Source organism: Haliotis rubra, unplaced genomic scaffold, assembly GCF_003918875.1.
Source record: "Haliotis rubra isolate DU_JTF1 unplaced genomic scaffold, ASM391887v1 Scf620, whole genome shotgun sequence".
Taxonomy (NCBI): Eukaryota; Metazoa; Mollusca; class Gastropoda; order Lepetellida; family Haliotidae; genus Haliotis; species Haliotis rubra.
Window position 1 is genome coordinate 620,079 of NW_025767325.1, and position 13,500 is coordinate 633,578.

General features: G+C 40.3%; 1 protein-coding gene across 1 annotated transcript; it reads right to left on the bottom strand.

Annotated features, from left to right (window-relative positions):
• Window positions 1-1,238: 1,238 nt before the first annotated feature.
• LOC124256246 (lipopolysaccharide-induced tumor necrosis factor-alpha factor homolog) lies at window positions 1,239-10,449 on the bottom strand. The gene is made up of 4 exons (XM_046690212.1): window positions 10,360-10,449; window positions 3,840-3,942; window positions 3,064-3,268; window positions 1,239-1,466 (listed from the first exon to the last, which is right to left on the bottom strand). The coding sequence occupies exons 2-4, from the start codon at window positions 3,916-3,918 to the stop codon at window positions 1,355-1,357; spliced, it is 396 nt and encodes a 131-aa protein (XP_046546168.1). The 5' UTR covers window positions 3,919-3,942; window positions 10,360-10,449; the 3' UTR covers window positions 1,239-1,354.
• Window positions 10,450-13,500: the final 3,051 nt, after the last annotated feature.

The following is a 13,500-nucleotide window of genomic DNA, read 5'->3' on the forward strand; positions in this document are numbered from 1 at the left end:
GAGCCAGTGTAAGTCCTTCAGGACTGGTGTTATGGTGCACATACATATGTGTGCGTGTTATGAGCCTGACAGCTGTGTTTTGAACACGCTGTAACTTGTCCATGTACTTCTGTGGTATTCCACAGAGTAGACCGTTGCAGCAGTCTAGACGTGAGGCATTTTACTGATGGTGTGTCAATGTACCTGCTAATCAGTAACATATGTCATTTTTGGGATTACACTTTCTTAGTAACATATGTTACATTTGACAACTTTCTACAATGGCATTGTGTAATCACAAAATAAAATATGATAGTGTGGGAAGCATGTTTCATTCACATTAGAAATGAGTACGTCCGCTTTTATGAAACAAGCTACATATTGAAGACAAATAGATGGCATGTAAATCGTCAGTTGAACGATAGCAAACTCTGATAAACACCTTTACATGTACGCTATTCAAACAGTGACAACATGGCTGTGTTATAAGCAACTGGAGTGTTTACGCGCCGGACGTAAGATTCACCCTAAACTCTTCGTTGAGTGAATGCAAATCAAGGGCAGATAAGTAATTATGTTTCTGTTAGATATTATAGGTACGCTTCGACAAGTACGTGTGCAGCCAACCAGGACTTTGAAAACATTGCACGGAAGCTGGCTTGCTGGGTTGTGAACGGAATGGCGGGTTTGTGCGAAGTGTAATTTTGGACAACATCCTCTCCAAACAAAACATATATGAAGCCTCTATACACATGTCCACGGCTGCCGTATTGTGGTTTTAGCGTTTGAAATTGATTGACTGAGCTAAGTACAGTGAGACCTTATTTCCTAACCACTTTCAATGACCTGGATACGCCAGACTGAGTGAGTATGGTTTTACGCCGATTTTAGCAATATTCCCGCAAGATCACGATGGGAGACACCAGAAATGGGCTTCAAACATTCTTCCTCGTGACGAGCGAACGCTTTAACCACGAGGCTAACCACACACACACACACACACACACACACACACACACACACACACACACACACACACACACACACACACACACACACACACACACACACACACACACACACACACACACACACACACACACACACACACACACACACACACACCGACACGCTAGTTACATTAACGATGTTACGATCTATCTCTTCTTTCCTGTGGCCTTCCAGATCCTATTTGCAACGCGACACTAATGCAACGTAAACTGGAATATATATGCGCCGTATATATTTGTTAATCGCTATTCATGTTGAATCGTATTTTATTGCATGTTTTTCTTCTTTGGGTTTTCTGTTAAATGACAATGGCTGTTACTATTTCTTTCTGTAGGTGCAGTTAACTTCTGGCCAATGACATCACTCAGCAGAAGTGCCCAGGGTCCGTGCCCAGGACAACCTTACAGTTTGGACACTTGTGAACGGCGTCCTTAGTAGAATCCATACAAAACGGTATCAAACAGCCAATTATACCACTGAAATAAAAAACCCACAGAATATAAAATGAATAAATATTAAAAAGAAAATAGTGTGTGTTACATATCGGAATGTCCATTTTTTGTTGTTTAATGCCGCAGCGTTATTCCAGCTATATGGCGGTGATCTGTAAATACTCGAGTCTGGACCAGACAATCCAGTGATCAACAATACGTGTATCGATATGATGACATGTGTCAACTAAATCAGCGAGCCTAACCACCCGATCCCGTTAGTCGCATGTTACGACACGCATGTGTTTCTGAAGACCAATTCTAACCCGGATCTTCACCGGTCGAGAGTACATAGTAGAAACTATCTAAAGGTGAAGGAAGATGATACCTGTGTAGCAATTCGTTATTCTTCACAATGAGAACATGTCGCACCTATTACTAATTCAGGTAGCTTTGAATTTAATTGTGAGTGGGCTTAGGTGTGTGGTGAGACTATAAAAAAATAGTACTGTCGGAAATAGAAAAAAACTGTATTTTCTTATTTATCACCGCAATTTATGTAGTTCATATGTGAAAGTGTGAAATATCTGTTAAACTAAGTTCGGCCTAACTACAGTCTCGGTAGTAGAGAGATAGGAAACGGAGAAAAAGGACTTTACTGACGGGAAATTAGTGCAGAAATGAGCAAGACGTATTTGGAACAGACCATGGCTTTATGCAAATTAGCGTGCGACGATATTGTATTACAAATGACACTTTTTAAATGCCCAATTTGAAATTAGATGTAGCTTCATTATAAACGATAGCTGACGTATGCTGAAACTATTAAGGATGTAGCTAACATGCAGTCTCACTGTCACTATAAAAAGAAACAGATAGGAGGGGTCGTCTCATAAGCAAAACCTGGGGTCGGGCTTGGGGATAGAGATATCAGCTAAGATAAGATAATCCTTTAGGGCAATTATACTGGGGAGGTACACGGCACATCATAACAATTTACAAATAATATCCACTTCTGTCGATCTTCGGGTGGTCATGCCACCTATATACTACGATGCGTTTCTATGGTTTTCGGGTATCATACTCTTTTACATATCTCAACATAAACTTTATGAAAGAGAGACACGTAAGATGTTAATCAGTAGATGAGACATAGTCAACACACATGAAAAAGCACAAAATATCTTTGAGATGACCCCTTGTGCCTGTAGGCAGCACGCGCATTTCAGGCCAGGTGAGTCGACGGTCCGTCGCCATACCTGGCTGAGCGACCTAATTGCCATCTATAGTCTGATCTATTGTTTTCAGCAGCTATTCGTATTTTTTGTAAGTTTTGCCCGATTTTACCAGTAAACATGCTTTTCTGGATATCGTGTTACGCATCCCACTGAACGCCCAGTTAGGCCGAAGTGGGCTATCTCGACATATGCTATTTGCAATTGTGTCAATTTTAGGGATACAGAGTAACAGCCTAAAACAGTTTTGCCTATTTCTGACAGTACTTTAGTGAGTCCAGTCCCAGCCTTCCGATGCATCTTAGAAATGTATTCGTAAATACACATTTGATTATCCAGAGGAATTCACAAGGATATGTATTCATGAAATGAAGTCTTACGGAAAATGAAACAGAGAAAGGACTTACACCAAGAGGCATAATATGCAAGCTGCTCGCCAAGTTGCGTCGCCGTTGACCATTTCCACTGAGGTCACAATGGATGCCTGGCAAAACTGGCACGTGATGCTTATTGGTACCCGTGGGAACATGACAAGGGCACCTTGAGGACCCATGTTGACAGTGGTCACGTTAAGGTGCTGCTGCTGTTGGGGCATCGGTTGTGAAGTCCCTCCTTGTATGATAACGTGTTCATATTTAGATACCTTTTGTACATGTACATTCAAAATAACTGCACAACATTTATGATTATGTCAGCGGAATACTTCTTTAAATTCTTTTCAGTCTTTTAAATAGATTCGGGCTGTAAGGTTATTATTTAACTGCCCATACCTCTTGAATGTGTTAATAGTCTCATTGCCACGCTAACATGAGGTTGAGCGGGTTCTGTGTACCCATACATCTTGTAGTATGCTCTTCGGCCATGCTGCCTTCAGGTTGAAAGGGTACTGTGTACCTACCTGGCCTATAGTTCGATGATGCTCGGCCAATGCTGCCTTGATTGAGATAGGATCACTATACAGGCCTGTACTACGTTGATCTGCCTTGATCAGAATGAGATGGCGCTGTATTCCTACCAGGCATGCAGTATGCAGTCAACCAATGCTGGCTTAGATACATACCAGGCCTGTAGTTTGATATTCAGCCATGTTCCTCTGTATTGAGAGTGTGCTTTATACCTACCAGGCCACTACATCGCTGGTCAGCAATGCTCCTTTCAGATTGAGTTGGTGTTGTGTACCTACCAGACCAGCTGTATGCTGGAGGAGGAGGGATGTTGTCTGCCATGCCGCCTTTAGACTGAGGAGGAGGTACTGTAGACATCGCAGCTCACTGAACGTTGGGTTCCTTTAAATGGATGTACAAAGAGAATACTTTGTAACTTGCAATACAACAACTACTAGTACGTCTATATTTTAGTGACTCGTGGACGAAGTGATATGATTCGACAGAGCAAATACTTTAACAATGTACAGTTATAACGAAAGCTAAACTGCACGTTTGCAAATTTATGCATAATGATTTATGAATACCTGTGTGATAAGAAATGCCCATACATTATCAAAACGTTCCCTAAACGAAGGATTTCTGTCATTCAAAGCACTAAACAACATGACTGCAGCAGGTCAGATGTTAGGTTTGTGTATCTGATTCAGATGAAGGACTTTGAGTACACGAACTATTCGACTGAGACGAAGATACTGCTGCGAGTACAGAAATACATATAACAGTCTACCCATTCCCAGACGAATCTCTACGAGTACAGGAATACATATAACAGTCCACCCATTCCCAGACGAAACTCTGCGAGTACAGATATACATATAACAGTCTTCCCATTCCCAGACGAATCTCTGCGAGTACAGGAATACATATAACAGTGTACCCATTCCCAGACGAATCTCTGCGAGTACAGATATACATATAACAGTCTACCCATTCCCAGACGAATCTCTGCGAGTACAGGAATACATATAACAGTTAACCCATTCCCAGACGAATCTCTGCGAGTACAGATATACATATAACAGTCTAGCCATTCCCAGACGAAACTCTGCGAGTACAGATATACATATAACAGTCAACCCATTCCCAGACGAATCTCTGCGAGTACAGAAATACATATAACAGTCTACCCATTCCCAGACGAAACTCTGCGAGTACAGGTATACATATAACAGTCTACCCATTCCCAGACGAATCTCTGCGAGTACAGATATACATATAACAGTCAACCCATTCCCAGACGAATCTCTGCGAGTACAGATATACATATAACAATCTACCCATTCCCAGACGAATCTCTGCGAGTACAGGAATACATATAACAGTCTAGACGAAACTCTGCGAGTACAGGTATACATATAACAGTCTACCCATTCCCAGACGAAACTCTGCGAGTACAGATATACATATAACAGTCCACCCATTCCCAGACGAAACCCTGCGAGTACAGATATACATATAACAGTCCACCCATTCCCAGACGAATCTCTGCGAGTACAGGAATACATATAACAGTGTACCCATTCCCAGACGAATCTCTGCGAGTACAGATATACATATAACAGTCTACCCATTCCCAGACGAATCTCTGCGAGTACAGGAATACATATAACAATCTACCCATTCCCAGACGAATCTCTGCGAGTACAGGAAAACATATAACAGTGTACCCATTCCCAGACAAACTCTGCGAGTACAGGAATAATGTAACAGTCAACCCATTCCCAGACGAATTTCTGATGACTGCTGTTTCATAGTCAAATTATGCGGAAGAATTCTTGGAATTCCTAACATAGATCTTGCAACTGAATGTAAATCAGTGTTGTGTGATCTAAATGAGACTACATTGCTCTGCTGTGTTGGTGATGGATGTAAATTGTGCATAATTCTTGGCTGCTCGTCCGACACCGAAGTCAAAGTGGATTGACATATAATGGGGCTAAACTAAACTATATTACAGGCATGTATGCAAGTAGTTGTCAGCACCGATGTAACATAGTTATCTTGCAACTTCTGCAATAGGTGTTCACGAACACTATAGTATGCCACTTGTTTTTCAACCAGGATGAAGGTATATGAAGGCAGGAATTTCATCGTATCAGATTTGACCTGGAAGCGACCACCGTTTCCAAGCAGTGGTGAGATAGAGGGACTGTCAATATGACGATAAATCCCCAGGTCTCATAGCTTAGGAGATCTTCAAAAAAGTGAACAGAAACCGTGATCAATGTTTTTGTCCCAAGCAAGAGTAACGCGATTGCGGACGTTAAGGGGTTGGTATCCATTGCGTGTCTCTGGATACTAAATTCGGTCAGTAGACTCAGTATCGGTATTAACACCGATATAGCCCCAGCACCTCTTTCTGTTCAGTGGGCACGATAGTAATGCTAAAATGGATAATGAAGAGGAACACTTTTATGGATAGACAACTTCTTTGTTGTAGTAGATGCGACGTGTCTGTGTAGATCCTAACACCTTTATCAAGCGGGATCTACACCGAAACGTCGCATCTACTGCAACAAAGAAGTTGTATATCCATAAAAGTGTTCCTCTTCATCATACCAGCTTCTAAATGCCACTTATGGAAGTAAAATGTATCATATTGAGCCACCAGAGAGCTTTACGGCTTCAGGACTATAACTGCCCCGATGGCCACATATTATCTACCACTTCATCTGACGGGTTCAGGGACTAACGGAATCGGGTGGTCAGGCTCGCCGACTTGGTTGACACATGTCATCAGTTCCCAATAGCGCAGATCGATACTCATGCTGTTGATCACTGGATTGTCTGGTCCAGACTCGATTATTTTCAGACCGCCGCCATATAGCTGGAATATTGCTGAGTGCGGCGTAAAACTAAACTCACTCACTCACTCACTCACAGGGTCAGAGATTGTTTGGTAAGTTGCGTTTGTCACTAGTCCTTAACTGTTTTTGTTTGACCTGAGGACAGGTTTCCTTTTCTCGGATATGGGGTCAGTTTAGATGAATCATTCTTGATCCAGCTGTCAAAACAAGTAAAAAGCAGCCGATTGATATTGTACAACTACTTTCTCTGGCTCTCAGGATTTTCATTCATTGTATGAGCTTATCAAAATAGCTGTCATTAAAAAGTTTAGCCAGCACTTGAGAAGAGGGGATGTGTCACTGTCACTAGAACGTGTGTGGTATCTTCATTACTTCGCACCTCAGAGCCTCTGAACTGGATGATGACAATAACTCTAACGTTTCTTACGTAGTAATGTTAAAAACATTTTAAAAACTGCTTTAAAATATGTCTTGTGTAACTTTAATTCCTTGATTATAGGGGCGGTGGGATAGCCTACTGGTTAAAGCGTTCGCTCATCACGCCATAGACCCGGGTTCGATTCCCCACATGGGTACAATTTGTGAAGCCCATTTCCCCGACGTGATATTGCTGGAATATTGCTAAAAGCGGCGCAAAACCATACCCACTCACTCTTCGATTCTAGTTTCACGTAACCTGGTTCTAATGAGATTGTCATCTTCGGTAGTATTTAATGGTTATCATTTATGGGTTTTTCTTTATTCTGATAAGGTTACACAGGCCCAGGTGGATGTATTGTGTGAAGGCCCTTTCTTGTGTCCCCTAAATGTAGCTGAAATATTGCCCAAAGTGAGATAATACCATACTCACTCAGTGTTTTAAGATAATTACACAGGATATCGGAATATGGCACTTTAGCTTTAAACTTTCTGTCCTTTTGAATTGTTGATACCTATGAGATGGATCAACACTGCATATCTGTCGCTTCCAGTTGGCTAATAAGCATCAAAACGCGGCATCATAATTATACTGTTTTAGATAAATTGTGGGAACATTGATGTGAACATTCTGTGTTCAACTTTAATAACTTTAATAATATTTTTTACGCATAGTGCATGCTGACGTTGACTGCAGACGTTGACAATTGTTTATTGCAACGAATTCAAAATAGACGTAACACAACAAATGACGTCTTTACTGACGAGTTGGAACGTATTTAAGGTGGCATTCGCGATTATTTCACTTAACACGTCACAATGTGATTAAATGAAACTCGAAAATTACACTACGTTCCATGCGACCCGTGGGCGAGATTACCTTTCCTTGCTCAAACCTCAAACGTTTCAGCTTGAAAGTAAACGAAAGGTTGTCTACAATTCATGACACATATTTCAAGTTATTTTAACAAAATTCAGCTTAATCATAGCGTTACTGAAATATCTGGACGAAAAATCACAAATAGTGACGCCCAAGCAGTATGTCCCCAACATATGTTTCACTTGATGAATCGCAGTGAATGACACTTGTAACGGGTGGACTAATGACATTGAATGAATTGTGTGCTTGCGTGCTTGAGTGCATGCAGGTTTAAAACTACAAGTTAACTGAGATACCATACCCCTGTTTGCCATGGATACCCCACTTAGACAGTATTCACGCCAAGAGCTCTTGTAACAACAAATACCTTCTTTTAAAGTTTGTTCGTTAGACTTGACCGGGGATCGAACCCCGACCTTCAGCTCTCCTAGCAGACGCCACCCACTAGGCCAAGGAGGAGGTCGGAACCAGTACTGTTTACACGAATTCACTCAACGGCTTTGTTTGACATGATATAATCTATAGCCTCGCATTTACCAGGAAGAAGTGACTGATTTACTCAAGCTGGCTGAAGGGATATCGGTTGTAAATCTGATGTACCCCGATAACTGTACCAGGAAGTATCGATAAGCACGCAAGAATGCTCAGGTTGTGTTGTTGGTTGCATAGCGACATGGGCATAGGGTTACATGCAACATACAGGGTACTCGTGCTAACACACTCCTGAAGACACCCGCCCTCACCCTCTGCCCACCGCAGCGCAAGTCAAAACATTGTTTACTCAACAGTCTCGTTTCCTGCTGACTGGTTTCGTCCTATTGCACAACTTAGTACAATAACCAGTTCAGAATTTTGGGACCAACTCATTCAACTGGATATATAAGTATTACTCAGAATTATTTCATACATCTAATCACTTGTATATTGCAACACGACCCTCTTTCTAATCCTTGCAAACACGTTGTGCAGCGTGATCTGACAAACGGAAATCGGGAAATCATGGAAATCTCAAAACGAGGCTCGGTCTGGTACGGACTTGATATTATATAAATCACACTGTACATTACAAACATATTGCATAATAAGCGCAAAGAACACAAAACAGGTGTAACCTGACAGTCAGCCAGATGAATCGTGAATCATTGTACGACCTCATCAAACAGACAGTCTGTGGCGTCTTAGTTAACGACAAGCTGCTTAAACCTCGACATGAAACATATAAAATATCATTTTTAAGTTTTGAAATTAAAATCAATTTGTAAATTCTATCTTCGTATGAACACGGAATTGGAATTTAGTGTAACCATGGTTGTTTGTAGTGTCTCTTTCACTTTCACACGAGAAATTTCGGATCTGTTGAAAAGTAGGCCATTGTCTGAATTGGTTAATGAGACTAACGTTTCGGTTCGTACAACTGTCGTAATGTTGACTTTTAAATACTTAGACTCAGCTACTGTCGTACCACAGTTACACATGGATACCACAATCCAACACCGACCCGGACATGCGTTGCTTTGGTCGTTGTTATTATGGAAACCTCTTATTTCAGTGGGTGTTTCTCTGTTTCCAAAGTGAAATTCGACATTCTTTCTCTTTTATCTGTTTAATATATTCATAGCATGCACTGCAGCTGGGTAGGAGCCATAATCCCCAGCGTAATCTATGAATGTCCAGTATATCGTCTCCTGACGTCGCATGTACGTTAGTCACTGGCCTAGTATCACGTGGTGTGATGCATCTATGTACAAAGGCTGATCACCCGTGAAGATCTGGGTTACAGTTGGTCTTCAGTCAGCCATGGTTGTGTTACCCATGCTGCGGCGTTTTAACAACACACAAACAGACAAAACCAGATAGGCATGGTATGACAGATAAAACAAAATTGGAGATATTATCGCTATCAGATCTTTTGAAGCCAAATGCAAAGAGATGCATAGAAAAGGTATATTTACTAAATTTCTGACAGGTGGGCAGCTACTCAGCAACTGAACAGAGCAGAAAAAGAAATTCAATTAATCGGTATCAGTCAAAACTGAAATGATAAGACGATAGTAGATATCTCATAACCATTACGTGTACAATATGGACTAATTTTATCCTGTAACAATACACCCTGACTGTGTCACAAAAACCTTCGGATTTATTTCGTCTTCCATTGTAGGAATGAGCTACCATCCGAGGGCAACATTTGCTCTTGAACTAACGGGAATGATGGAGAGCGAGTAAGTAATGACTTTAGTTGTCCCAGCAATATCACGGCGAAGAATGAAGATGAGTTTAGTTTTTCCAGCAATATCACAGCGGGGAATGAGAGAATGAGAATGAGTATACCTTTTTCTAGCAATATTACGACGGAGGCCACCATAAACGGGCTTCATACGTTTGTACCCCTGTGTAAATGAAGCGAACCCGGGTCTTTGATGCTTTAACCACTAGGAGAACCAATAAAACAAATGCTATCTTGAAGCGTCCAGGCGTCCATTCCTCAACGTGATCGCATTGTAAAGAGAATGTTAACTCCACCCTCGTCCATCAACTAACGGCGGCCATAGGGCTACGACTGATTTGTGGAACGGCATCCAGATGATCGAGGCACGGTCATCTGACCATTGGGCTGAATAGTTAAAATTAATGAAAGAAAATCAATCTCACCTTGTGTTCCACAAACAGATAATTTGTACCTCCTGACAGTACAACACCGGACAGAAAGTGTGCATATATACCAACAGTATGTTTACCCGTTTGTCGTCAAGGTTTGACGGGTATACAATGTTATCTATGCATACGTATTGCCACATATTCGCTCTCTGTTGTAAAAGCGCTGGCAATCTGCGTTACATTACAGGCTAATTATTTGCACAACAAACGAGCAGTTCAAAGAGCTCAACGTCAGAGACTAAACAGTGCCGAACAAGTTCCATAAGATGTTAAAGGCAAAATGTCAATGAACATAAAATAATTATTGTATTGAATAGATCTGTAAACACACTAGTAACTCTTTGTCTGTAGTTACTGTTTCTCTTCATCATAGTTTTCTTGTTCGTTGCCTTTATGAGGAGACAAAATTGTAGAAGAGTGGTGAGTGAGTGAGTTATTATTTAACGTCACATCGGCAATATTGCAGCCATATCGTGACGAGAACATATTTGATTTTGAAGTGGAATGCATGTTTATTATAAAACCTGTCGACGAAGGACAGTAAAACAACTAGAATATCACAATTAAATTAAAACCACCGTGGAAAGTTTAAAACTAATAGCACTATTGGGACAATACAATATAAAAACAGGCTAGAGATCGTCAACGACTGAAGGTAGATCACCATACTAGGGACCATGGGGACTAACAGTACCTTTGCTACCTGCATGGACCCTAGCTGGATTTACAACATCCCTTCAGCCGCTGGCGATTGTAGGAAAAATTAGCCGGAAGTTAAAAAGAACACAAATACTACGATTAAAATGTGGTAAATTTACATATTACTTTGAAAGTTCTGGGACTTACGTACCCTCTCAGGAGGGACAATGATTTTACAGTACTTTAACCCCTTTGAGGGGTACAGCCACTAACGATCTAAGTTACTCATCTAAACTACCAATAATAAAATACATATCTATTTACAAACTATTCATCACAATTTATCTAGCAATTCTATTTCTTGTTTGCAAAGAAAGATTTTTAATAGCCTGAAGACACGAAGAGAATCGGAAAAATTATGTGTTGTTTATATTTACGGTGTTTATTAATATATTTAAGAGCTGTTAGTCTTGCGTTTGCTTCTGCTGTGAAAATTGAACTGTCGTTGGGTAATCTGGAAGATATTGTTTTGGACCCAATGACAGTGGCACAAACTACCGCGCCACTAACCTTGGACCCATCTGTAAATAAGGATTTATATGTATTATATTTACTTTTTAATTGATTATATTCTTGTTTATATTGTAATTCGTTAGTTTCTGATTTTTTAAATGTAGTGAGTGTTAGGTCGACTTGTGGCCTCACCAATTGCCAAGGAGGAGAAGAAAGAAGACGGGAAGGAGATATATTTTCCAGCTCAATGCCGGCAGCAGTAATGAATGGCTTAATCCTGAGAGCCAAGAGGCGGAACAAGAAAAGATTTCTTGTTGTACAAATCCTCATAAAGAGGTTTAAAGATACAGTGAAATGCAGGATTAGACTCGTTAGAATATAGTTTGGTAATATATTGCTATGATAATATTAAACGGCGTTGTGCAGAAGGCTCATCGGCCTCGACGTAGAGACTGTCAACACAAGATATTCTGAATGATCCAAGACGAAGTCTCAGACCTTGGTGGTGGACAGAATCTAATAGTTTTAAGTTCCTTTTGCAGGCTCCACCATACACGATGGAGCCATAATCAAGCTTTGAGCGGACCAATGATCTATACAGGTTTAGGAGGGTAGTTTGGTCCCTCCCACTTTGAATTAGAAACGACTTTCAATAAATCAAAGTGCCTTCAGGCCTTTAGTTTTTAGAGATTTGATATGCGGAAGAAAGGTTACAAGGTCAAAAATCAGACCTAAGAATCCTTGGCCTCATTTACAACCTTGATTGGAGTGCCATTTAAAAACAGTTCTGGGTCTTTATGTGGTTTATATTTAACGGCAGAAATGTATGCAATTAGTTTTTGGTTTAGAAAATTTAAAGCCGTTTTCAAGACACCATTTATTTATTTTATTTAAACACAACTGTAGTTGCCGTTCAATAGGTATGCATATTCTTACCGCGACAAGAAATGTTAAAATCATCCCACAAAAAGTGATCCATCGATTGAATCATTTAAAACCTTGGATAAGCTGTCTATCTTAATGCTAAATAAAGTGACAGACAAAATACTTCCTTTGGGGACACCCTGATCCTGATTATAATGGTCAGACAGGGTTGAACTCACTCAGACTTGAAATTGCCTGTCTGTTAAAACTGTGATATAAAAAGAGGTAAACGACCCCTAAACCAAAATCATGCAAAATCCCTTAAAATGCCATGTTTTCCAGTTGGTATCGTACGCTTTCTCGAGATCAAAGAATATCGATACAGCCTGTAGTTTATGTATTATAGCATTTTTTGATAAAGGATTCTAAACGTACCAAATGATCAATGGTACTACGATTTTTCCTGAAACCACAATGAATATTTGTTATGAGATTATTGGTTTCAAGATACCATGTTAATCTATTATTTACTATTCGTTCCATGGTTTTACAGACGCAAGTCGTTAAAGATTTTGGTCTGTAATTAGACGGATCAGTATGATCCCGGCCAGGCTTAGGTATAGGGATTTCTATGGCTTTACGCCACGATGTTGGAAATTCCCTGAAGTCCATATTGCATCAAAATATTTAGAAGTGTTTCCAAACATGATTCAGGTAAATGTTTCAAAGAGCTGATAGTGTATATTATCAGCCCCTATTTGCTGTATCATGAGCTTGTTCAAAGGCGCAGTACGTAACTCATGCATTGAAAATAATTCATTGTAGTCTTCTCCATTGTCTGAGGTAAAATTTATTCTTTTCTTCTCCTGTTGTTTCTGAAACTCAGGGACATACTTGGATGAAGACGAATGTTTGGCGAGAGTTTCCCCAAGCTTATTGGCAATGTCAGCCGTATCAGTTAACAAATTATCACCATCCTTTAAATGGTGAACGGTAGATTTGGAACCTTTGCCCTTTATTCTTTGTATCATGTTCCACACCTTTGAAATCTGTGTGCGCGAATATATTTTGGAAACATAGTTTCGCCAAGACTGACACTTATTCTGTTTAAAACTGCGT